General features: G+C 39.9%; 1 protein-coding gene across 2 annotated transcripts in view; it reads left to right on the top strand.

Moving 5' to 3' along the window:
* The window catches only part of SNAP25 (synaptosome associated protein 25), an 83,842-nt gene extending 59,821 nt beyond the window's left edge, over positions 1–24,021 (top strand). The window contains exons 4-8 of one of the 2 annotated variants that reach the window (XM_006071903.4): positions 385–433; positions 11,071–11,188; positions 14,803–14,928; positions 17,307–17,451; positions 22,732–24,021. In XM_006071903.4, coding sequence (XP_006071965.1) covers positions 385–433; positions 11,071–11,188; positions 14,803–14,928; positions 17,307–17,451; positions 22,732–22,800 — 507 coding nt within the window. In that variant the 3' untranslated portion in view covers positions 22,801–24,021. Of the gene's footprint in view, positions 1–384; positions 434–10,795; positions 10,914–11,070; positions 11,189–14,802; positions 14,929–17,306; positions 17,452–22,731 lie in introns of both variants that reach the window. The other variant, XM_006071904.4, reaches the window with a different exon arrangement.
* The last annotated feature ends 203 nt before the right edge of the window (positions 24,022–24,224 follow it).

Raw genomic sequence — 24,224 nt, 5'->3', positions numbered from 1 at the left:
AGATTTTGAAAGACTTTTCTTTCTGTGGTTGGTGTTACCAAAATGATAGGCATTTTTATTTTCCAGATATAGAATTACAGTATGCTATTATATGTGTATATTCCAAGTCCATGTCAAGCCCCAACCCCAGTTCTACCCCTTGGAGACTGAGCTGTATCCCCCTCTTCTATCTGAGAATCACTGAATGATCAGGTCCATAAATGACCCACTCCTCTGAGTCCCTCCCCAGCCCCTAATATTCTTCACCATATTTCCTTCCTCTTTTTCCTTTGATCCTTCTTCATTTTCCATTTCTAGGGCTAATTGTCCCCTTACTGATTTCTCTTTCTCTCTTTTCTCTCTCTCTAACTCTTTTTCCACTTTGCTACCATTATTGGAATGTAGAGTAAAGATGCTGGTATCAGGACTTTGGTTATGTTGGATGAACAAGGAGGTAAGTTCAGATTTCTTCAGTAAGAACAATTCCTCCTCTGAATAAACTGCATTTAAAAATGATTTGTGTATCCACACGTGGTCATTGCATGTGTTACACACATATATAAGTGTAAGAGTTCTAGTTTTCATCTTATTTTTTTGTTCCTTTTAAAGAAATTGGTATATGTATAGAAATGTCTTCATGGTTGAATAAATGGTACTACACTCTCTGTTATATGTGTTGGGGTAAAAGAATTTTGAAGGCAAAAGTCATTTGTTTGGATTTTTTAAATGATAATATTTTGGACAGTTTGGGGATTCTCCCCCTTAGCCCCAATCTTTCCCATAAATTTGGTGTTCTTCTAATAATTCCTAGATAGAATGAGACTGGCCGTTTTGATTTATAAGTCATTAAGAGGGTTCCTTAAATAGCTAGAAGCTTTTTTAACAGGCCATAAACTGAGGGAAATCATTGAAAATGGAAAATTGAACCACTTAAAATATTTTAACTTTTTCATTTAATTATAAAAATAGAGGCAGTGAAAATCAGAGTACCAGCATTTTAGTATAGCATCTTTATAGTCTATGGTGGAATCTAGAAGGGAGTACTAACATATTTCCCTTTGACTTATTCATCTAGTCATTCAGTGATGCTTTAATTCTAGCTAGAAGTTAGTTGCCTGATTCCATTCTAAATTCTTATCATAACAAACAGATTTGGCAGAAATATTTTCTCTTTATTTGTATTTAATGTCGGCATTAGAAAATTCTCAGCAATCATGAGAAATTTTTAAATGTCAAAGATAAAAAGGTAACATTTATTTAAAACATGGAACATCATAAACAAACTCCAGGAATAAATTTCAAATTGAGAGGAAAATTGCCTTAATATGTAAATCATCAGCTTACATGTAGACGAATGAAACTGCTTTACCCAACAACAGTAATAAGATGCCACTCTTTAGCCGACAGCACAACTTTTTTTAACTGATAATAATCAATACTGTGAATATGTCAGGAAAACAGAAACCCTCAATCTACATGTGGGCATTGTTGATTGATACAAACATTTAAGAGTAATTTGATAATATACACACATTTTGATGTGCGCCCATCTTTCAACCAAGATATTTCACTCCTAGAAGTAGATGCTGCAGATATTCATTGACAAATCTGTGAAGAAAAATATACATGCCTTACCTATAATACTGTAAAACTGGATACAACCTAAGCGTCCGGCAATGAAGAGGCCAACCACATCAATTATGGTATGGCCATGAAAGAAATTCTGCATAAAGTGTCTTCAACCATTGCAATATATAATATAAATCTTTATTTACTGACCTCTGAGGAGTTGGGGCAGGGACTGGGAGTGACTGAACTACTCTTAGGGGTCCTCTGAGAAACAACTGCTAGGAATCAATTAGAAATACATTGGTGAAGAGGAGACGAGCAGGAGTAAGCAGGGAGAGCCTTTTGTGATGTGGGCCTGATACTTTTGAGAGGGGAGAGGGTGGATGGAGGCTTGGGTAGGAATCTCATACTGCAATGCTGCTCTGAGAAAGTCTCAGCCACACTGATGTGCAGCCCAGGAGCAAAGACTACCCAGCGGGGCACCACCATGCTGGGCAGGATTGCCTCCAGGCTAGTAAGTCATGCTCAGTCATTGGCTAGGAGCATCCCAGAGAGGGCGTGGCCTCCATGTAAATATGGGAGATCATAGACGTGCGACAGCTGGAGGTGTCAACTAACTAAAGAGGCCCTCTTGGAAGGAGATCTGAGTATACCCTCATGGCTGTCGGTAAAGACATTTGTTTCTATATTATTTATTTGTATTAAAATTTTTCAATAAACATACACTAACTAACCAGTTTTTTAAAATCAAGAGAAAAGTTCTTTTAAAAAAACAATGAACATCAATCCCAACACTTGCCCTCTCATTTAAAAAAATATAAATTGCAAAATTAATACAAAAATAATGAAGTCTAGTAGAGTTGTATTTTGAAGGGATTACAATAGCTATAGCAGTCTTCAGAAATCCTCAAATGAATTTGCTATGAATTTTAAGACTTGCTGACTTGATCTGTATAACAACGTCCCAGACTTTGAAATTCAGGATGCACTGTCATTGCGTTTTTTAAAAATTGTATTTAATTAGACAACATGTGCCCCTATAGAAGAGTGGTACTTCATTTCCAGTGCTAAATTGATACATATACACTCAAAAAGAAATATAGAGTTCTACCTTATTAACTCTCTTTAGTTAATGATTTGCATATGAAAGGGCTAGAAAAGAAGCATTGCAATAGAAAGAAAGGTTTGAAAAAGGTTCAGTATAATGCCATTTTACCCCTAACTATAAAGCTTTGACATAAAGACATGAAAAATAATACATAAAATCTAAAGTTTAAAAAAAAGTAAGATATTAAATTGCAAATTACATTGTACTTTGATGAAGAAAATCGAGACAAAATTTGCCAAAATCTCCAATCAAATGCAAAAATAAATTATTCTTAAACATAAATGATTCCCAAGAATATCTTTATATTATTCTCAGAGAAACAAACCAAAAGTGCAGATATTCCCTGCAAGACAGTTAATGTTCTCAGCTAAGACATTTCAGTTATGGCCACACAGCTGAATTCTTGGTTGAACATATTTCCTAGGATAACCTGGGTTTTACCAGATGCATGATGGATAATTGATATTGAAGAGAAACACACAACTGTAAACCTTCAAAAGTAGGTGGCTTCTGCCTGATCTTAAGTGGTATATGTTCCATTTATACTGTAAGAAGAGATTAGGATCTTTTTAAATGAGTCAACAACTATCTTCTCTGCCATTGTAAATGCATTTGAATACTGTATATGCTGTGTTTAGTTGTTTAGATCAGTAACTGCTTTAAAATTTCTCTCCAATTTATGCTCTACTAATTTTATCTTTGCCTGAACACCGCAAGTGTTGACTGCTTCTACCCTTCAGCTGCACAGAAGTCTCAAGAAACAGCCATCCTCCTAAAGAGCCATTCCAGGTTGCCCTGCTAAATGCTTGAACTCAGAAATTCCTTATGGGATTCTTGTTTTATACTCAGGTATCAGGAGGCCATGGAACACTGAGCATGACAGCTGGCCCTGGAAATGTACTGCGTCCTGGGATTTTTCTGTTCTACGAAAGAAATCCCCCGATATACCCTTACTTCTAATGTGGGATGATTTAAACTTTCACTTCCATATCTCTTGTCCCCTTTGTTGGTTTTTGCTGGGTTATATGTTTGTTTAGATGCTGAAAATGTGGCTCTTGGGAAAATCCAATGGGAAAAACTCCAAACTAGACAGTGAAATCTTTGGCCACTGCCTGGCAGAGTAAAGGCACAGTAAACCATCATCCAGAGGGTCTGCCAACATTTCTAAATGGTTCATGGCCCTACAAGAGAGCATTTGTGGAAACATCCCTCTTGCTAAAGTCCCCTCACCAATCTCTCTTATGAATGACTAAAGCTGCTATTGTCCTATATGGTAGCCACTAGTCAAGTGACTATTTAAATTTACTTAAATTAATTACCATATGTTCATCAGTGCACAGGAAAATTAAAATCATATACTCAGCATGTGTAACTTGATACACTCATGAAGGCTTATACATTGGGTCTTGCTATTCTTCTATTTTTTTTCTTATTAGATTGAGGATTCTAATGGCCCCATGCTGCTTTACTTAAGTAATATTAATAGAAAGTGAAAGTCGCTCGGTCATGTCTGATTCTTTGTGACCCCATGGACTATACAGTCCATGGAGTTCTCCAGGCCAGAATACTGGAGTGGATAGTCTTTCCCTCTCCAGGGGATCTTCCCAACCCAGGGATCGAACATAGGTCTCCCTCATTGCAGGCGGATCCTTCACCAGGTGAGCCACAAGGGAAGCCCAAGAATACTGCAATGGGTAGCCTATCCCTTCTCCAGCAGGTCTTCCCGACCCAGGAATCAAACCAGGGTCTCCTGCATTACAAGTGGATTCATTACCAACTGAGCTATTAGTAGAAATGATATCTAAACTTAGATCCCTAAGCATACTGCCATTGGTGGATCCATCACAAATAACCAGTCATCCAAATATCATGGCAGAAGTAAGAAAGAACAATTTCTTGCCCTGACATATAGTGTGATGTACTGGAACACCTCCCCAATCCAAAACGTTATTTCCCTCCCAGTCTCCAAGAGTAAACAGAGAACAGTCAGAAAGTAAGTTTAGGGAAGTAAGGAGCAGTCAAGCCTGAATACTGCATTGCATCAGTCTCTCAGGTGTTGTTGTCCATGTCAGAATGGAATGAGGATATCGATTGCTTTCAAGCATTTCCTGAGAAATATCTTCACAGAAATCATTGAAGTGCTGTGAAGTCCCTATAGTCCAAGCATATTCGCAAACATAACTCGATTACACTCTAAAGATTGATATTATTTGGGGTACCTACTACGTGCCATGGCACTGAAGAAAACAGACAAAAGTCCCTGACTTCATAACATTCACATTCTAATAGGGGACAAGAAAAAGGAAAGAATGTTATCATTAGAATATCTGTGACAAAATTGTTCCATGATGTTTTTTCAGGATTTGACTTACATTGTGTATAATGATACATTCAGCCAAAATTGGTAAATATAAAATAGTTTTCAGAATCAACTGTTCTGAAAGAGCTCCAGAATTCTACTTTGCTATGATCTTTGCTGTACATGCTGCAACCCATGGCAGAAGCCCACTCTCAGAAATAGGGATCTGACTCTTCCTGTTTGTATGTTTTCATTTGGATTCTCTGGTTTAGAAATCTAACACTTGTGTACCAATTTGCTTTTATTTATGTTATTTTCTAATTCCTGGAGACAGAGTGAGTGGGGCTCCTATATTTTGCTGAAAATACTATCTTGAGAAATTACTTAGGAAGGGCAAACACCTAAATGTATGTCCGCATGCCATAACCTGTGCATGTGTCAGCTTATTGGTCGAGCCCAGCATATTTGCCCTCTCTACCCAGATAGCAGAATATGGGCCTACCTGCCCACAGTCCTCTTGGTTTCAAGCACTCTGCTGGGCCATTTCAGCTCCTCTCTGATAAGGGCAGACTTTAAGGAACCTTGTCCTGACCAGTGGGGAGAATGTGGAGCTCCAGAGCAAGCCAGAAGGCTGGTGGAGGTGGAGCGCCCCCAGAGGAGGGATGCTCTGCTAGTCTCTCACAAGTTCAACAAGAGCAACTAAGATTCAGGCAAGATCATTCAAATGAATTTGAGAGGCTTCAGATTTTTGAAGCAATGTAGAAACAAGTATTTCAAATCATTCTTTACAATCAGTGCCACCCACAGTGAACACATCAAAAGAAACCTTTACTTTCATAATTCTAGGAGGCGAAATCTCACCACAGGAACCACTTTCATCTTCCCCCAGACACCTGCATGTGGCAATGAGCCATGCCGAGTGGGGCCACCAAAGATGGACGGAGCATGGTGGAGAGGTCTGACAAAACGTGGTCCACTGGGGGAGGGAGTGGCACACCACCCCAGTAGTCCTGCCTTGAGAGACCTGTGAACAGTATGAAAAGGCAGAAAGATAGGACACTAAAAGATGAGCTCCCCAGGTCGGTAGGTGCCTAATATGCTAGAGTGGAGAAATAACTCCAGAAAGAATGAAGAGATGGAGTCAAAGCAAAAGCAATACCAATTGTGGATGAGACTGGTGATGGAAGTAAACTCCAATGCTGTAAAGAGCAATATTGCATAGGAACCTGGAATGTTAGGTCCATGAATCAAGGGAAATTAGAAGTGGTCAAACAGGAGATGGCAAGAATGAACGTTGACATTCTAGGAATCAGCCAGCTAAAATGGACTGGAATGGGTGAATTTAACTCAGATGATACCTTAGAAGAAATGGAGTAGCCATCATGGTCAACAAAAGAGTCTGAAATACTGTACTTGAATGCAATCTCAAAAATGACAAAATGATCTCTGTTCATTTCTAAGGCAAACCATTCAATATCACAGTAATCCAAGTCTATGCCTCTACCAGTAATGCTTAAGAAGCTGAAGTTGAATGGTTCTATGAAGACCTACAAGACCTTCTAGAGCTAACACCCAAAAAAGATGTCCTTTTCATTATATGTGCCTAGAGTGCAAAAGTAGGAAGTCAAGAGATAGCTGGAGTAACAGGCAAATTTGACCTTGGAGTACAAAACAAAGCAGGGCAAAGGCTAACAGAGTTTTCCCAAGAGAACGCACTGGTCATAGCGAACACCCTCTTCCAACTACACAAGAGAAGACTCTACACATGGACATCACCAGATGGTCAACACCGAAATCAGATTGATTATATTTTTTGCAGCCAAAGATGGAGAAGCTCTATACAGTCAGCAAAAACAAGACGGGGAGCTGACTGTGGCTCAGATTATGAACTCCTTATTGCCAAATTCAGACTTAAATTGAAGAAAGTAGGGAAAACAATAGTTTTCCCTACCATTCAGGTACGACCTAAATCAAATCGTTTATAATTATACAGTGGAAGTGACAAATAGATTCAAGGGATTAGATCTGATAGACAAAGTGCCTGAAGAACATGGACGGAGGTTCATGATGTTGTGCAAGAGGCAGTGATCAACGACCATCCCCAAGAAAAAGAAATTCAAAAAGGCAAAATGGCTGTGAGAAGACCTTACAAATAGCCGAGAAAAGGACAGAAGCAAAAGGCAAACGAGAAAAGGAAAGATATACCCATTTGAATGCAGAGTTTCAAAGAATAGCAAGGAGAGATAAGAAGACCTTCCTCAGTGATCAATGCAAAGAAATAGAGGAAAACAATAGAATGGGAAAGACTAGAGCTCTCTTCAAGAAAATTAGAGATACAAAGGGAACATTTCATGCAAAGATGGGCTCAATAAAGGGCAGAAATGGTAGGGACCTAACAGAAGCAGAAGATATTAAGAAGAGGTGGCGAGAATACACACAAGAACTGTACAAAAAAGATCTTCATGACTCAGATGACCCCGAAGGTGTGATCACTCACCTTGAGCCAGACATCCTGGAGTGCGAAGTCAAGTGGGCCTTAGGAACCATCACTATAACAAAGCTAGTGGAGGTAATGGAATTCCAGTTGAGCTATTTCAGATCCTAAAGATGATGCTGTGAAAGTACTGCACTCAATATGCCAGCAAATCTGGAAAACTCAGCAGTGGCCACAGGACTAGACAAGGTCAGCTTTCATTCCAAAATTCCAAAGAAAGTCAGTGCCAAAGAATGCTCAAACTACTGTACAATTGCACTCATCTCACACACTAGCAAAGTAATGCTCAAATTCTCCAAGCCAGGCTTCAACAGTATGTGAACCATGAACTTCCAGATGTGCAAGCTGGACTTAGAAAAAGCAGAGGAACCAGAGATCAGATGGCCAACATCCACTGAACCATCAAAAAAGCAAAAGACTTCCAGAAAAACATCTACTTCTTCTTTATTAACTATGCCAAAGCCTTTGACTGTGTGAATCACAACAAACTGTGGAAAATTCTGAAAGAGATGGGAATACCGAACCACCTGACCTTCCCTCTGAGAAATCTGTATGCAGGTCAAGAAGCAACAGTTAAACTGGACAGGAACAACAGACTGGTTCCAAATCAGGAAAGGAGTACATAAAGGCTGTATATTGTCACCCTGCTTATTCAACTTATATGCAGAGTACATCATACAAAATGCCGGGCTGGATCAAGCATAACCTGGAATCAAAATTGCCTGGAGAAATATCAATAACCTCAGATACACAGATGACACCACCCTTATGGCAGAAAGTGAAGAAGAGCTAAAGAGCCTCTTGATGAAAGTGAAAGAGGAGGGTGCAAAAGTTGGCTTAAAATTCAACATTCAAAAAATGAAGATCATGGCATCCAATCCCATCACTTCATGGCAAATAGATGGGGAAAGAATGGAAACAGTGACAGACTTTATTTTGGGAGGCTGCAAAATCACTGCAGATGGTGACTGCAGCCATGAAATTAAAAGCTGCTTTCTCTTGGAAGAAAAGCTATGACCAACCTACACAGCATATTGAAAAGTGGAGACATTACTTTGCTGACAAAGGTCTGTCTAGTCAAAGCTATGGTTTTTCCAGTAGTCATGTATGGATGTGAGAGTTGGACTGTGAAGAAAGCTGAGTGCCGAAGAATTGATGCTTTTGAACTGTGGTGTTGGAGAAGACTCTTAAGGGTCCCTTGGACTGCAAGGAGATCCAACCAGTCCCTCCTAAAGCAAGTCAGTCCTGAATATTCATTGGAAGGACTGATGCTGAAGCTGAAACTCCAGTACTTTGGCCACCTGATGCAAAGAACTGATTCATTGGAAAAGTCCCTGATGGGGGACTTTTGATTGAAGATTGAAGGCAGGAGGAAAAAGGGACAACAGAGGATGAGATGGTTGAATGGCATCACTGAATGTATGGACATGTGTTTGACTAAGCTCCAGAACCTGGTGATGAACAGGGAAGCCTGGCATACTGCAGTCCATGGGGTCACAAAGAGTCAGACACAACTGAATGGCTGAACTGAACCAAACCCAGATATGTGCTTCAATCCCACCTCAGATCAGCTCTCCAGGAAGCCCTTAGCATTCCTCAAATGGGGGTTGTCATCCCTATTCTGTCTGTTCTTAATGTGCTTCTTGTTTTGAAGATACTGGGCTCCACTTCCCCAAACCAATCTCTCATTTGATAGTTATTTTGATCTATAGACTAATTTATTGCATTCCTTAAGGAAACTGGAATGAAGTGTTTGTAAAAGTACAGAATTCTCTGGAATGTAAAGAGTTGTCAGCCATCCATTTTTTTAGCCCCTTCAAGAATGTTCTTAAAGATATGACTATACCTATATTTATTCAGCAAAGTTTTGCCAGCACTACACTGTTATTTCCAGTATGTGGCTATCACATACTGGATAAACATTCTGTTTTCCCCTGTCTCTTGAAAAGCAGAGGAGAGACAGCAGATTCCTAATAAGCTGAATTCTGTTCCTTAGCCCCACAAAAGACAACACAATAGCTTCTTATTTTCCAAATGGACAAGCAGTCTCTCCAGTTTGGAATGGCAATTTAATGTGAAATTGTTTTTAAGTAATTATTTATGCCCTTTTATACAGGAAAGTTTTTTTATACCAGTTTTATTCTAATCATGTCTTTCTTCCCAGGGGTATAGGCATGCATGCATGAAAATATAGTTGAAAAGAGGAATAGAAGTGTGAAGGTTTTGTAAATAGCCGGCCAGGACATCCCACTGCTGCCTTAATGGTCTTATGTGCTCAGTCGCTATGCTGTGTCTGACTCTTTGTGACCTCATGTACTGTAGCCCACCAGGCTCCTCTGTCCATGGGATTTTTCAGGCAAGAATACTGGAGTGGGTTGCCATTTCCTCCTCCAGGGATCTTCCTGACCGAGAGATAGAACCCTCATCTCCTGCAATGGCAGGCAGATTCTTTGCCACTGAGCTACCTGAAAAGCTGAAAAGTTATAAAAGCTGTTTTAAAAATCACTTCGTGGAACTTATAGTTTACTCAATTTAATGACACCACTTTTGAAAAATTAATCAAGTTGATGAATGTAACCCTGGCAACCTAGAAGTATGATTCGTTTTTATGGCCATCAGTCTATGTCTTAAGATACTGTCTAAGGTCAGCTTTCCTGGCAGTGATGACTTAGTACTGTTTCATGTTCCAATCCATTGCCTTTCTCCAGGAATTTAATGGTCCAGTACCTGTAATGTTGCTGTGCAGATATTGCTTTTCTTACAGCTTCTATGAATTGAATATTCAAAACCAAAAACTGCCTATGGCCTGCCTTTGGCTAGACAGCCATTCCTAGGAGGAAAAAAAGATATGGTACCTATTGCTAATTATCACTATAGTTGTTATTTTTCCCAAAGGAGAAAGTGGATTATTTTCTATCCTTAGCTGGTTGAGGATACTAAAAACCAAAAGACAGAGATGTTTTAAAGTTGAAGCAGACACTTTCTCTAGTACCATTGCATTTGAATGCCTAAAACATAAACTAACACCCTATTTTCTTTCTCTTGGGTTTCACTGGTGTCTGAGTAAGTGAATATGCTGTGATGTTTTCCTGGACATTCAGAATCAAGCAGGCTTACCTACCCCATCCCATCATGTCTGAACTGTAAACTATATGAGCGTCACTTTTGTTCATTTTCTTCCATCCCTGGCTGCACAGGACATCAACAGCCGATTCTAGCAATGCATCTCCTCAGACAATGCATTGTAATAGCTCTCCCTCTTTTTCAAATTCCGTTTCATTTCTCATGTTCTGTTGAAAACCCCCAAAAAATTCATTCCACACTGTCATCCCTTTGTCCTAACCAGAACAACTCGATCGTGTCGAAGAAGGCATGAACCATATCAATCAAGACATGAAGGAGGCTGAGAAAAATTTAAAAGATTTAGGGAAATGCTGTGGCCTTTTCATATGTCCTTGTAACAAGTAGGTACTGGGTACCAGCTCTAATCTGTGGCGTCCAGTTTTTTTTCTTTCTTTTTTTTTTTAATGTCAAAGTGAATGTCTGAAGTTTTGTCTTTTTTTTCTTTGTCCTTTTCCATCCGCTTCATTCTGTGGGGATAAAATACTTGTGTTTAATCAGAACAACTGGAACGCATTGAGGAAGGGATGGACCAAATCAATAAGGACATGAAAGAAGCAGAAAAGAATTTGACGGATCTAGGAAAATTCTGCGGGCTTTGTGTGTGTCCCTGTAACAAGTAGGTGCTGCCTGCCTGCCTGAAGCTTTGGTTTCCCAAGGCCCATCTCCAAGCCTTGACAAGCTCATTCCTGCTGGGTGCAAAGGCAGGATGAGTATGTGGCATGCAGAACAGATCAATACCGTCTCTAATGCATTCATCTCATAGCATAGATGATATTAGTGGGAGTAAACTGTTGATGCATTAAAAATCAGGCATACTACAGTGAAAGCTTCACTGTCAGCAACTTTTATTGATGAACGTTTCAACATTTTCCAGAAAGTGTACCTCAAGACAGAGACTAACCTCAAGAAAGAGGCACCACCCAGGGAATTTTATGTTCTCTAAATCCCCAAAACCAAAATTGCAGATTTAGAAAAGACTGGGGGTAAGTTTGGAAGTTGAGATACACATATGTATCAAGGTTTGATTTTTCAGAAGCAAAAGTAACAGGTAATTTGGCCCAAACAAGTATTCCATAAGTTAGAGAGTAAGACAGAGATTCACCCTTTCAACTGCCCACCAGTTACCAAATCTGGTCAGTGGTTAGAACATAGATGCCACGGCTGCACCCAATGCAGAGGCAAAGAGTCCTTTACCAAGAAGTGCTCACGCCTTAGCAAATTGGACCCATCCCTCTCCAGTTCTTCCTTTTGGAAGATCTCCCGTACACTGGCCGAAATGTTGAAATGTGTAGATTTTGCATGCACGACATCACAAAACATTCAACTGTTAAGGTTCTGCAACGCTTTTTTGGAATGTAGCAGAAATGTGACATGTGGTTATAAAGGTTTGCAACAGAAGGAACCTGAAAATTAGTGTTCTGGAAGGTAGTCTTATTTGACTAGCAGTGGAAAAAAAAAAAATGCATGAGCGGATTGTCCAACATGCATTTGGAAAATTAAACCCGTTACCCGATTCCCCTCACCCCTCCTACTTCCCTTTGAACAGAAGCCTTTTTCTAAAAGCTCTCCTGATCCTAGCTTTTAGAATAGAAATCGATGTCATTTCTAGCTGATTATATGACCATTCACATCCTTTAAACTTTGAGGCTGATTTAAAATATCCCACTTCCTGTTTAGGAGGGGAGGGGCTCAATTTACAAATAAATGTGTTTTGTTTTTTTTTTTTTTTTAAAGAATGATCTACAGTAAAACCTGATTAACTGGAATCTAGCTAACTTGAACCTTCAAGTATATTTATATTTGTGTTCGTTTTGACTTTTAGCAAGAAGAGGCAAATAAACAAAGGGGAAAATCCCATCAGGGATTTAACAGCATTTCTCTTAAAGGTCAGCCTAGGCAGTTTGCATTCTCTCGCTCAGTCTTCATTCTGCAAGTTCCACATCCAAGTGGACCAAGCAATGAAAGCTGAGCTGCAGAGGAAGGGCAAACAGACATATCAAGAGAAACCAAAGCCAAGGAGCTCTTTGATCATGTTCCCTGCCCTAAGACTCTAAGGCAGGAGAGTGGTTCAAGAGTCTAACAGATAGTCAGCCCTCACTCTTGAAACTAAATTTACCTCCATGGCCCACTGTGTTAGGAAAGTCCTATAATTCACCAAAATAGCATTCCAGTTAGTCAAGATTTAACTGTTCATCATTTTCAGTGGTCACTTGCCCCCAGGTGAGATGTCTACCTATTTTGTGATGAATTTCAGAGATACATTTTCCCCATCCACCAACTGTGTGGACAAAGGGTGGAGGCAGGCCCCCCTCCCTCCCTGTGACAGATTCTAATGCTCAGATGAAATCACGACCCCTGGGAATTCCACGTACTAGTTGGCACTAATTCCTTATTACACAAGAGACCCTAACTGAGCTTCAAAGCTTGACTGAAGTGTTCCCTATTGTGTGTAAATAATGCTTTAAAAACCATGTGTCACAGCACAGTGGCTGGTGGCTCCCTGCACTCTCTGGGGGCTTCGCCCTGTCTCGGCATGTTTCGAGGGACTATGGTAGATGTCCCGCAGTTATGTGAGTCTATGTGCAGCATTGTGGGTGCAGTGATTTGCCTTCGTTCAGAAACGCAAACTTTCCCACTCCCTTGACTGCCAAAGATGGTACACCAGACATTTTACATAGCAGAAAGCATCACAAGGTCCATATAACTTCTGTTAATGTGAGGAGGGAGGGGAATGGGGATTTGGAAAATAACAAAAACAAAGCCATACTCTAAACTCTATTAAGTTCCTTTTTGGATCCTATCCCACTAAGTGGCCCTGGCTCTTTAGAGCAGTGAATTCTGACTGCTTGAAGGCTATGGCATTATACATTAGATGTGGGAGTTGCTGAAATTCCATCTGTACAATTTTCCAATTTGTCTCCAGGGTTTCTTGGTCCCTAATCTTCAAATATTAGTCTTAGTGCCAGTTTTAATAGATGGCTATGGTCCTCCAGTAAAAAAAAAAAAAAAAAAAAAAAAAAAGGAAAAAAAAAAGGTTAAATTCTGGTGTCGTATAATAGAAAATAGAAAATGTGAAAACGGGACCAAAAGAAGTTCTGTTCTTGGACTAAAAGGCATGTGGCTTCTACTATGCAAAGAACATAAAAACATCTTTGATTGCTCAGTTACAACACACCCACCAGAATATGCTGCACACGTGTCTATTGGGCACAATAGGTATGCCTGGATTTTAAGTCTCTCTCCAAGGCAGCTCAGTGAAATATGGCCCACAGAGACCACACCAGTTCCATACCACTTTCCCCTACCACATCCCAGTAGAGTTTGAAGTAGGCAGCTATAACCACTCCCATCCTGCCCTCAGTCCAACAAAGAAGCTATTGAACCTGCGTTTCAAATCCTCATGAAGGCTATTACTGTCCTGCTAGTGCCTTTTTTGAGAATGGTCAACTTCTGGAGTAGTTTGGCTTAAATGAGAATGCTTCACTTTCTACTCATGCCTGTAGCTGGTGCATGAAGAAGATGTAGAGGGATTTCCCTTTTTGGTGCTAGATGGCTTGTTCTCTCTTCTATTTTCCTGCATTCATTTCACTATGCCTCTTTTACTTTTTGTCTCTGTGGACAAAGGTTTGTACATCGACTCTGGATGTATGGTGACTGTTTGGAAGTACCGATATATTATCTAATTCAAATCACTCTAGAGGCAACTCAAAGACCATCACCCTTGGCCAACCACCAATCCTGTATGTTCTCCATGCAGAGTGAGAATGCTTGGTTCTGCATATGCATTGGGGGAAAACAATTAAAACGGGAATCTTTGCATGATAGTGTGTAAAAACTTGGTCCAGGATGTTTTTCTTGATGACAGTGTGTTGCTGTGGTGTGATAGACACACTCTACTTGGCAGTCTTGTTTTGTGTCTGTCTGCCAGTATGTTTTTTTCTGTGTTTTGTGTCTCCAAATATAACCATGTCATTGAAATAGAACTGAATGTCCTCCAACTACGTTAATCCTTGTCTTAAATCCAACTGAACTAACTAAAATGAAATCCTGAGTAGCTGAGGCTTGGTGGTGGCCAACTGTTTGGGTCTGGATTATGATATATCGGTATTCTCTAATGCCTCGAATTAAAACTCATTCGCTTGGTTCGGTTCTGAGCTTGAAGAGGTAATGATTGTTGTGAGCTTGATGCGCCGCCCCTTTTGCTCGTCACTCACCCTCTTTTTTGCATAGGCTTAAATCAAGTGATGCTTACAAAAAAGCCTGGGGCAATAATCAGGATGGAGTTGTGGCCAGCCAGCCTGCTCGCGTGGTTGACGAACGGGAGCAGATGGCCATCAGTGGTGGCTTCATCCGCAGGTGAGCCTTGTGCACCTGGCACTATAGCGGTTGCCTACTTTTGAATGACAAACCACTCCAACCTGAGTGGGTCTTAAAACAACTCTGGGAAGTTCCCTGGCAGTCCAATGGTTAGGACTCGGTGCTTTCACCGTCATGCTCTGGGTTCAATCCCTGCTCAGAGAACTAAGAGCTCACAAGTCGAGTGGTGCCGCCAAAAAAAAGAGAAAAACGCCATTTTTTTTTTTAACTTCTGAATCTCTGTGTTGACTGAGCAGGTCTTCCGAGAGCATCTCCTGGGCTCACTCATTACATGCAAGTGGGTGCAAGATGATCTAAGACAGCAGTGCTTCCTTGTCTGGTGATTGGCTGGGGCCGTGGGTATGAGGTGTCCCTTCTCTTCTCTGTGACCTCTCCCCAGGGAAGCCCATGGTTCTTGCGTGGTAGTGGCAGCACCAAGGGGTAGGCTCCCATATGCAAGCACTTGTCAAGCCTTTGCCCACATTTCACTGGACAAAGCCAGCCACGTGACCACATCCAGCGTCAGTGTGGCAGTAAACAATGTTTCACTCCATGACTTTGATTGGACAGAATTTATGAGATGATGTGCAGATATGTGGGCCGTGTTGATAATAAGGAATGGTGAAACATCTATGAACTAGCAATGGCAGGAAGAATACTAAAGGGACAGGAGAGAAGTGTCACCAGAGCCCAGCAGTAGTTATGGCTGTGGGCAGGGGTTGAGATGCCTGGGCTTACTCCATACCGACTGTATCAGAATCAGAATCTCTAGAAGTGAGATCCAGGTGTCAGTAGTTTTTAGAGCCCCTCAGATTTTAATATGAAAAGAAGGCTGAGAACTATGGAACCAGAAGTAAGTCGTAGCTGCTGACGATCATTTATGTAAACTTCTTTTCTACATACGAAACCTGGGAAGTTCCCCTTTAACTTTATCTGGCCTAGATTGCTTTAAAAACCCTAGAGGAGCAGTCTACATTGGGATTTACCATGAGGGATGGGTTTTAACCCCTGTGAGCAAATTTTAGCCCATCGCCATCTGTAGGAGGAAAAACTCAGACATTCTGAAATAAGTATCTACCATTTACAATAAAGTTAGTGTGGTATGTGCCCATGTCCATTAGCTGGGTCAAAAGCAGGTGCTAAGAATGAGAGAGAGTGCAAAAGGTTTATTAGAGAGCAACATTGGGGAGGGAAAGAGGGGAAGTAAGACTGGGGAAGAGCTGTCAGACCATCAGGCAGAGCTGGCAGACAATCTACCAACTCATTGGGAACTCCACAGCAAAGTTGCTCATTGGAGGAATTCCACGGTAGGTAGAAATGACTAAGTCTTTGTAAAAAGTCTTGCTTCGTCATTGCCTGGGGCCACCTTGAGAAGAACAAGACCTCAGCTCAAAGCAGACCTAAAGGAATGAACAATGAGAAGCTGTCAGCTAATCACACTCCTTACAACTGGGCGATGAGTTCTTTCTTTTTTAAAGCAATGAGTTCTTTCTTAAAGACAGTTTGAGCAGTGCATGGATCCACACAGTGCAGGGGGTGAACTGTGGCTATATAGTAGCTATTAATAAAAATGATATGTAAATAAATTGCAATTAGAAGTTTTTTTAAGGAAAAAAAAAAGTGCCTTCTTAACTTTCAAGCTGAGTTATGAAAAAAATGGGAACTCCCCTTGGGGAAGGCATTTTGAGAGCCAATTCCTTCCTCCCTACGTAGGCTGAAACAATATTTTATCACAGTTTTCTTCCTTGAAATCACCTATTCACAATGTCACAAAAAACCACATAACATCGAAACCTGAGCAAGTAAAAATCGTCTTGAAAAAGTAGTTCCCTTTGGAGTTCTTGGGAGCAAATAGGATTAAGGGGCAGATTGTTATTCTCATTACTCTTCCCATTAATGTTTGTCCCAAATGGAGAAATAGATGAGTGGAGAAACTCTCTCACTTAGTACAATAGCTTTTCTTTCCTTATAAATTTGAGTCTTGGAGATTTTGATTGACATTTCACAAAGAAAAATACAGTTTCTAACTGGTTCCACCTTCATTCTCTGACCTGGAATCCTCCCAACTAAAATGATTTTAGCCTCAAAACATGAAAATTGGGATAGTCATAAAGGGAGGAAGTGAGGTGTTGGTAGAATTGAGAGAAGTGATATATTAATCTGCTTAATATGCCGTCTTTAAAAGTAGAAATTTAAGTGTTCAATAATGCATTTACAAATTATTTTCCTATCTACACAAGCTAAAATGTTCTCATATAGAACAGAGATTTAAAAAGGATCGGATTGATACCTGGAGATCAATAGATTTTCCCTAACCTTTGGGTCCTGGGCATTTGAGTTTTTCTTACCTTCTAAAACTTCTCTTCTTTGATGCCCAGGGTAACAAATGATGCCCGAGAAAATGAAATGGATGAAAACCTGGAGCAGGTGAGCGGCATCATTGGAAACCTCCGTCATATGGCCCTGGATATGGGCAATGAGATTGATACACAGAACCGCCAGATCGACAGGATCATGGAGAAGGTGAGCACGGGGCAGTCAGCAGGTTTCTGTTGCTTATCATCTTCTCTGAAATAACCACCAAGGAAGCATGAATGGCTTAACAAGACCCTAAAACCGTGACTTTGGATTCAGGCCCTGGTAGATAGACATCTTCTCCTTAATTTTCCAAGACAGAAATACAGCAACAGATAAGTAAATAATAAGGTAGAATTTAATCTAGCAGATATTCCTCAGGGCCACCTTTACTACAGGCATTGTGCTAGGCATCAAAGGACATATTAAGATGAGAAAGACACCATCTCCACTGCCAAGAAACTCACAGCCTATGGGAGGCAGTGAGCATCCAGAGGAAAATAATTTGTCAAGAAAGTTGCACATCAAATGCTAAGTCAGGTTAGATGGGGAAAGATTTCAAGGGTCAGGGGATGGGAAAATCTCACCCAAAAAGATGAATTTGAATCGAGTCTTGAAGGTTGGTTAGGAGCTTGTCAGAGATGATGTAGGAATAGAATCAGGAAATGGAGGGAAGAACAGTTATTTTAGGTTTGCCAGAAGATGAATACGAGCTTTGATTCTCTAAGTGCGGAAGCTCAAATGATAGTTTAAAAAGGCCCAGATTCCATTTCCAGTTCAAAAGTGCACACGTCCAGATCTCGAAGTAGGCAACATAATCTAATGAAATTGAGTTCATATAAGGACACCAGATGTCACACTAAGACTGAACCACCTAGTGTCAGAAAAAGTAGAGACAGCCAAATGGAAAAAGATAGGGTTGGGGGCTTCAGATTAGGAAGGAACAGAAAGAAGAGCTGGAAAGCTTTTATAAAAAGATTTGTGGCACCCACACCTGATATTCTACACTATGCAAATCTGATACAGTCTGTGTCTTTGTGTTCCATCCCCTCCCTAATCAGTAGACTCCTAAATATTATTTATAATCTCAAGATATCCAAATGCCAACAGGGAGAAATAGGCAAATTATGAGTTTAATGGTAATTGTGCATCTATAATCAATTCTACTTAGCTAATCTTGTATGATGTGAGTTTATTCCTTGGAAGATATTAAAGTTTTGAGCCTGAAACCCTGAGTTTCTTTTCAACAACTCATTCCACTTTGGTTGAGGGTAGAAGGGCGGTTTTTGTGCTCTCTTGAATCATAAGACTAAATACTCTGTTTCTTGGGATCTGAGCATCCACCACTGACTTAAGAAAGGAATGAGTAGACTTAAAGGGAGTGCTTTGCCCGATTGTGTTCTATGCACTTTATAAAGATATTTGACTGCATAATATTTTGCCTAATCAATATTGAGCTACACAAATGTCAGTGTAGTTGACAAAATACCTGTGCTTTGCTTACTTCACAAGTCATGCTTATTGTTCGTAAGAGCCTTTGATGTGCTAAAGCTTTTAAGCTGTGTAAATCAATAGATTTTTAGAACAATATTGAGAGTTTTAAAAAGCCCTGGAGCCAACAGAAATGGATCTAACCCATTATGGCCCAGAAAAATGAACTAAGAAATAATTGCTGAACCACCTTCGAATAGGAAAATTATTTGGGGGAAAAAAAAAAAGAAAAGTAGCCATTTTTCTATCAAAGGACCCAATTGACTCAGAGATGTAGGGAGATAATGTATCTCTAACTCAATTAGAGTCCTAGCGAGAGAACTTCTACTAAGAAAGAGGGGTCAAGTCTTTATTGACAGAGCTGGGCTTTAAGCAAGCAGTTTTCCTGGAAAGGCAGGTGGCATCTTAATCTACCACTTCACATCTCTAGGTCTATTCTTTAGGGGAAAGTTTTCATTCTGGGCCCAGTTTACTGCAAGAACCAAGACTTGTGCAGCTATAGGGTTTCATCAAAAGTCAGGCAAGTGGATAGGAAATAGCCATTATAGTTTATCTCATCCTTGGATGCCCAATCCCTTAAGAAGTGAGGCAGGGCTCTAGTTCCCTTCTAATAACTAGCTTTTTTTTTTTCCCTCAAAACAACAATGTGGATATGATTGAGATAAAACCCATTTCAATTCAGCATTGCCCCAAATGATACATGTTACGTGATTATTAGCAGACGTCTACCTTCTTTTGCAAGTTCTTACTTCTGATTATAGAAAATGGTGTGCAAAGATCTGCATATCCAGGATTAAAATCATACTGTAGGACTAAAGAGAATCTTCTATTTCTCCCATATTCTCTCATGACCTAAACAACAGCCCTCACCCAACCCCACCAATCATGATCCTTTTTCATCACTTGAATTAGTAGTGAAGTTTTGGGAATCCAAAATAATGCAGTCTTCAGTACATTCCTATGGACTGTCAAGAAATTACTTTGTCCATTTAAAAACCCTGTTTTCTGATTTAGGGTATTTATAAATAGGCAGTCTTCTAAGGCTGGAATTGTATGATTCTTTTAGAAATCTATTAAAATGGGGCAAGTTTCTGTCAGGTCTTTATGGGAACTGTTGCTAAGGAAACAATAATGTTCAAACTTGGATTTAAAATTGTCAGTGCAAGATGCAATGCACACATCGCATCTTTACTGTTAAATACAGTAAAGTTGAAGATTGAGGATTGCTCACAGTCTCCCATCAGTGTGGAAGCATGGCATTTGAAAACTAAGATCTTGAGTTCCAGCAAGGCTTTCCTGCTCACCAGCTTCATGACCTGGTTCCTCATCTGATACTGGAGTGGGTTGCTACTTCCTTCTCCAGGGGAAAGATAATAAGAGAACAGTTCAAATCTGGGATCAGAACAGCCTGTCATGTAAGATAGAGATATCCTCTTCCAGAAGTCAGAGCTGTGCCCTAAAAGCTACTTGCCATGGTCTGGAGTAAAGATTTCCAGAGTGTTCAGAAGTGTGGGCTAAACAGCCCCTTCTACCTCTTCCGCTGGTTTTTTGGATCAGGTTTTCTCACAAAGGCAAATCATGTAGTGTATCTTGAGTGTATTAGCAAGTTTAGGATTCTCTAAATAGAAATGTGAAAACAGAGATGGGATATATTGCATAAATATGTCCTACAAGATATAAATAGAGTAAACACAGATGCATTCTCCAAATACCAGGAAGACAAGTGAAAGAAGATTATCTCAGGATTTTTTTCCTAAAAGCACATATGTTATATAATATAATAAAGATTTGGCTCCTGTGGTGTCAGATATTGTATGGGCTGGAATTTTGATATGCTTCGGAAAGAACTGAGGTGGACATCACAGATGCTCATTGACGATACGTCTGTTCTAGCTCCTCCCAAATTCTTTGAGTGTATCCAAAGAGTATCCTCATGCTCTACTTCAAAACATTCTCTTGTACCATCGCATGAAGCCTCACCAGTGCCTTCGTAATGCAAGAAATCCTAGAATGTTTGCCTTCAGAAATGCTATCTGTTTTTAAATGTATGTTTTTTCCTTATTTGGTGCCCAGTCGTGTCCGACTCTTTGCAACCCTGTGGACTGTAGCCCACCAGGCTCCTCTGTCCATGGGATTCTCCAGGCAAGAATACTGGAGTGGGTTGCCATTTCCTTCTCCAGGGGATCTTCCCAACCCAGGGATCGAACCCAGGTCTCCCGCATTACAGGCAGATGCTTTAACCTCTGAGCCACCAGGGAAGCCTTTTCCTTATTTGAGCAGTTCTCAAAGTTAAGTCTGGAAAAATAATCAGCATAATCCAATCTTAAGAAACATTTCACATTGATCTGACCTTTTAGTTTTCCTTTGGATCAAAGTGTTACTATTTATGATAGGATTTGTAGCTAACGAGGGAATACTAAAGTATTCAGGAAAACTGGAGAGAAATACCCATTTTCCAAATTACAAACCTAAAGGTCAAAACTACGAGTCTATAGATCAAAACGATCAAGGAAAATTAGTGTTCTACCTTAACTGTTTTGAAGTCAACTCTTAACTATCCAAACAGATGGTAAGGAACCATTGCCAGATAATTCAAAGTTATGAACAGTCTAGAAATATTTTTCTTTCACTTGGCAAATTTCTATTTGAATAGTGATAACTCTAGTGTCCTGGGAATTCACAACTAAACTGGATAAAGAAGACACAACTTGGTGGAGATTACAAAGCACCAGGCACAGTTGTTGATGTGAAAGCAGTAATCACCGAATAAGTACTGTTGCTATAAACTAGTCCAGTTTCCCTGCCCTGCCTCTCAGTTTCCTGGCCCCTTCCCAGGCTGGAGAGAGACAGACCACATTATTAACCAAAATAGAACAGAAACAACAGCCACAAAGGAACGTTTGTCTTCTCTTCTGCTTGCTGACTCATATGTTCCTCAGTGATGTTAGGAATTGTTCATTTTCCGGAGTTTAACAGTATATCCAGGTAGTAGTCCTGGGTTTCATGATGCATGTAGAGCAAAAGAGAACTCAAGCAGTGAGGCAGTCAGTCAAAATACAAAATGATAGTAAGTGTGTCTCTGTTAAAACAAGCCAGTTATCAAGTTGACAGGAGTAAGTCTTCAGAAATGGGACTAAAAAATATTAAATATTGCAAAAGCAAACCACGTTTTCACCCAACAGCACTAGTTGTAAGATAAGATATATTGAGCACTTCATTTTTGCAAAACATTATTCTAAGACCATTATGTGTAGCAACTCATTTCATCCTCATAGCAAACCTAAGTAGTAAGATGACTAACAGTGATTATAGTGTGGACTCTGACTCCGGACCTTCTGACTCTGGTTTCCCCATTTATTAGTGCTATGATGTTAGACAAATTGCCTAAATCCTCTCTGCTTAGTTTCCTCAGTTGGAAATAGGAGCTAACAACAGTATATCCCTCAGTGTTGATATCAATCTTGATGTTGTCCCAGTTGAGTGAGCGGAACCTAGTAGTGGTACTGTGCTCGCCAGCAGTGTTCTTTACTGCCCCCAGCTTACCGTGCAGAAAGCTGAGGCGCCAAAATGTTAAGAAATCTGCCCAAACTGACACTGCTAGTAACTGTACAAATAGCAGGAATTCAACTCAATTTAACAGATGTGAATGTCTGCCGTAGAAGTCGTTGGGTGTCGTTCCAGAAGAGAAAGATAAATGATATGTCTCTGTCCTCCAAAGAACACTCTGTGGTAGGGAAAACAATCATGAGAACTAAGTCATGAGATCAAACTTCTGTGATCATGCTCAAGTCCAGCCAATGGTTCTGGGAACACAAAAGAGGGGATGGTTCATTCTGATGAAAAGGAAAGTTTCAAAATGCCTTCACCCAATAGGAGGCATTTGAACTGGACCCTGAAGGGGTCCAATAGAATTTTAATGGGTAAACTGAATTCTGTTTTCCTTTCCCCTTTTTCTAGGCTGATTCCAACAAAACCAGAATTGATGAGGCCAACCAACGTGCAACAAAGATGCTGGGGAGTGGTTAAATGGCCCGTCTGTGTCTTCTTCCAAATGCTGTTGGGCAAGATAGCACCTTCATGCTTTTCTCATGGTATTACCTAGTAGGTCTGCACACATGCACACATCAACCTGCCCCCATTGTGAATGTTGTCTTGTGTCGTCCTTCAGCCCAAGGATACTACGTGTCTTCTGTTTTTTCTGGGTCTCTTTCTTTCCAAAGGCTATATATAGTGGTCATTTGGTGGCTCTAACTTTTTATGTAAGATGTCTTGGGTTTCATTTTACCTTTTCTCTTTTCAGTGGTGTTTGCTGAATGATAACAAATTAGGAATGCTCAATGTGCTGTTGATTCTTTCAATACACAGTATTGTTCTTGTAAAACTGCGACATTCCACAGAGCTACTGCCACGGTCCTTTCTTTGGGTGTCAGGCTCTGAAACTCAAAATTTGCTGTCTTTGGTTCCTCATGGCTGTCATCTGTCTTTATGATTTCATGATTAGACAACGTGGAATTACATACAGGCATTGCACTCAAAGTGATGTGATTTATGCATTTATGCATGAGAACTAAATAGATTTTTAGATTCCTACTTAAACAAAATCTTTCCATGACAGTAGCATACTGATGAGAAAACACACATACAACAACAGCAGCAACAGCAAAACAACAACAAAGCATGCTCAGTATTGAGACACTGTCGAGATTAAGTTATACCAGCAAAACTGCGGTACTGTCACTTCTTTCTGTCAATATTTAAACTTATCAATCATAATCATCCTTTTTTAAAAAGAATAATTTTAAAAAAAGATGGGTTTGACATACTGACCATTCAATCATTTCCAGCAAAATATACGTTTGACTGAAATTATGTCCAATGGATGTAATATAGAGTTTGTTTGCTGCTTTTGAAGACTGTGTTTTGGAGAAAGCGACCTTGCTGTGAAACAGTGTGGAGATGTAAATTTTATAAGGCTGACTCTTATTAATCACTATTTCCCCTGTGGTTTGTTATCAGTACAATTCTCTGTTGCTTAATCTAGAGCTATGCACACCAAATTGCTGAGATATTTAGTAGCTGATAAAGAAACCTTTAAAAAAAATAATGTAAATGAATGAAATATAGATAAACTATGAGATAAATATCATTACGGCATGTAATATTAAATTCCTCCTGTCTCCTCTGTCAGTTTGTGATGTGATTGACATTTTGTAGCTAGTTTAAAATTATTAAAAATTATAGACCCCAGATGTCTGCTTTAATTTCTTCATGGACCCTGTCTGAGTTTGTACTCACATGAGAAGAATAAATCTGGCTACAGTCCCATCACTCCTAAGAAGTCAGTTCTGTGTGCTAAGGACACCGTATGGGAAAAGCAGAGGTGTCCCTTCTACATATGATCCATTGGCAATTGAAACGTGGCATGATTTTTATAATCTGTTTCACAAATT

Source organism: Bubalus bubalis, chromosome 14, assembly GCF_019923935.1.
Source record: "Bubalus bubalis isolate 160015118507 breed Murrah chromosome 14, NDDB_SH_1, whole genome shotgun sequence".
Lineage (NCBI taxonomy): Eukaryota > Metazoa > Chordata > Mammalia > Artiodactyla > Bovidae > Bubalus > Bubalus bubalis.
Note: the sequence above shows the minus strand (reverse complement) of the source record. Positions and strands in the feature narration are given on the sequence as shown.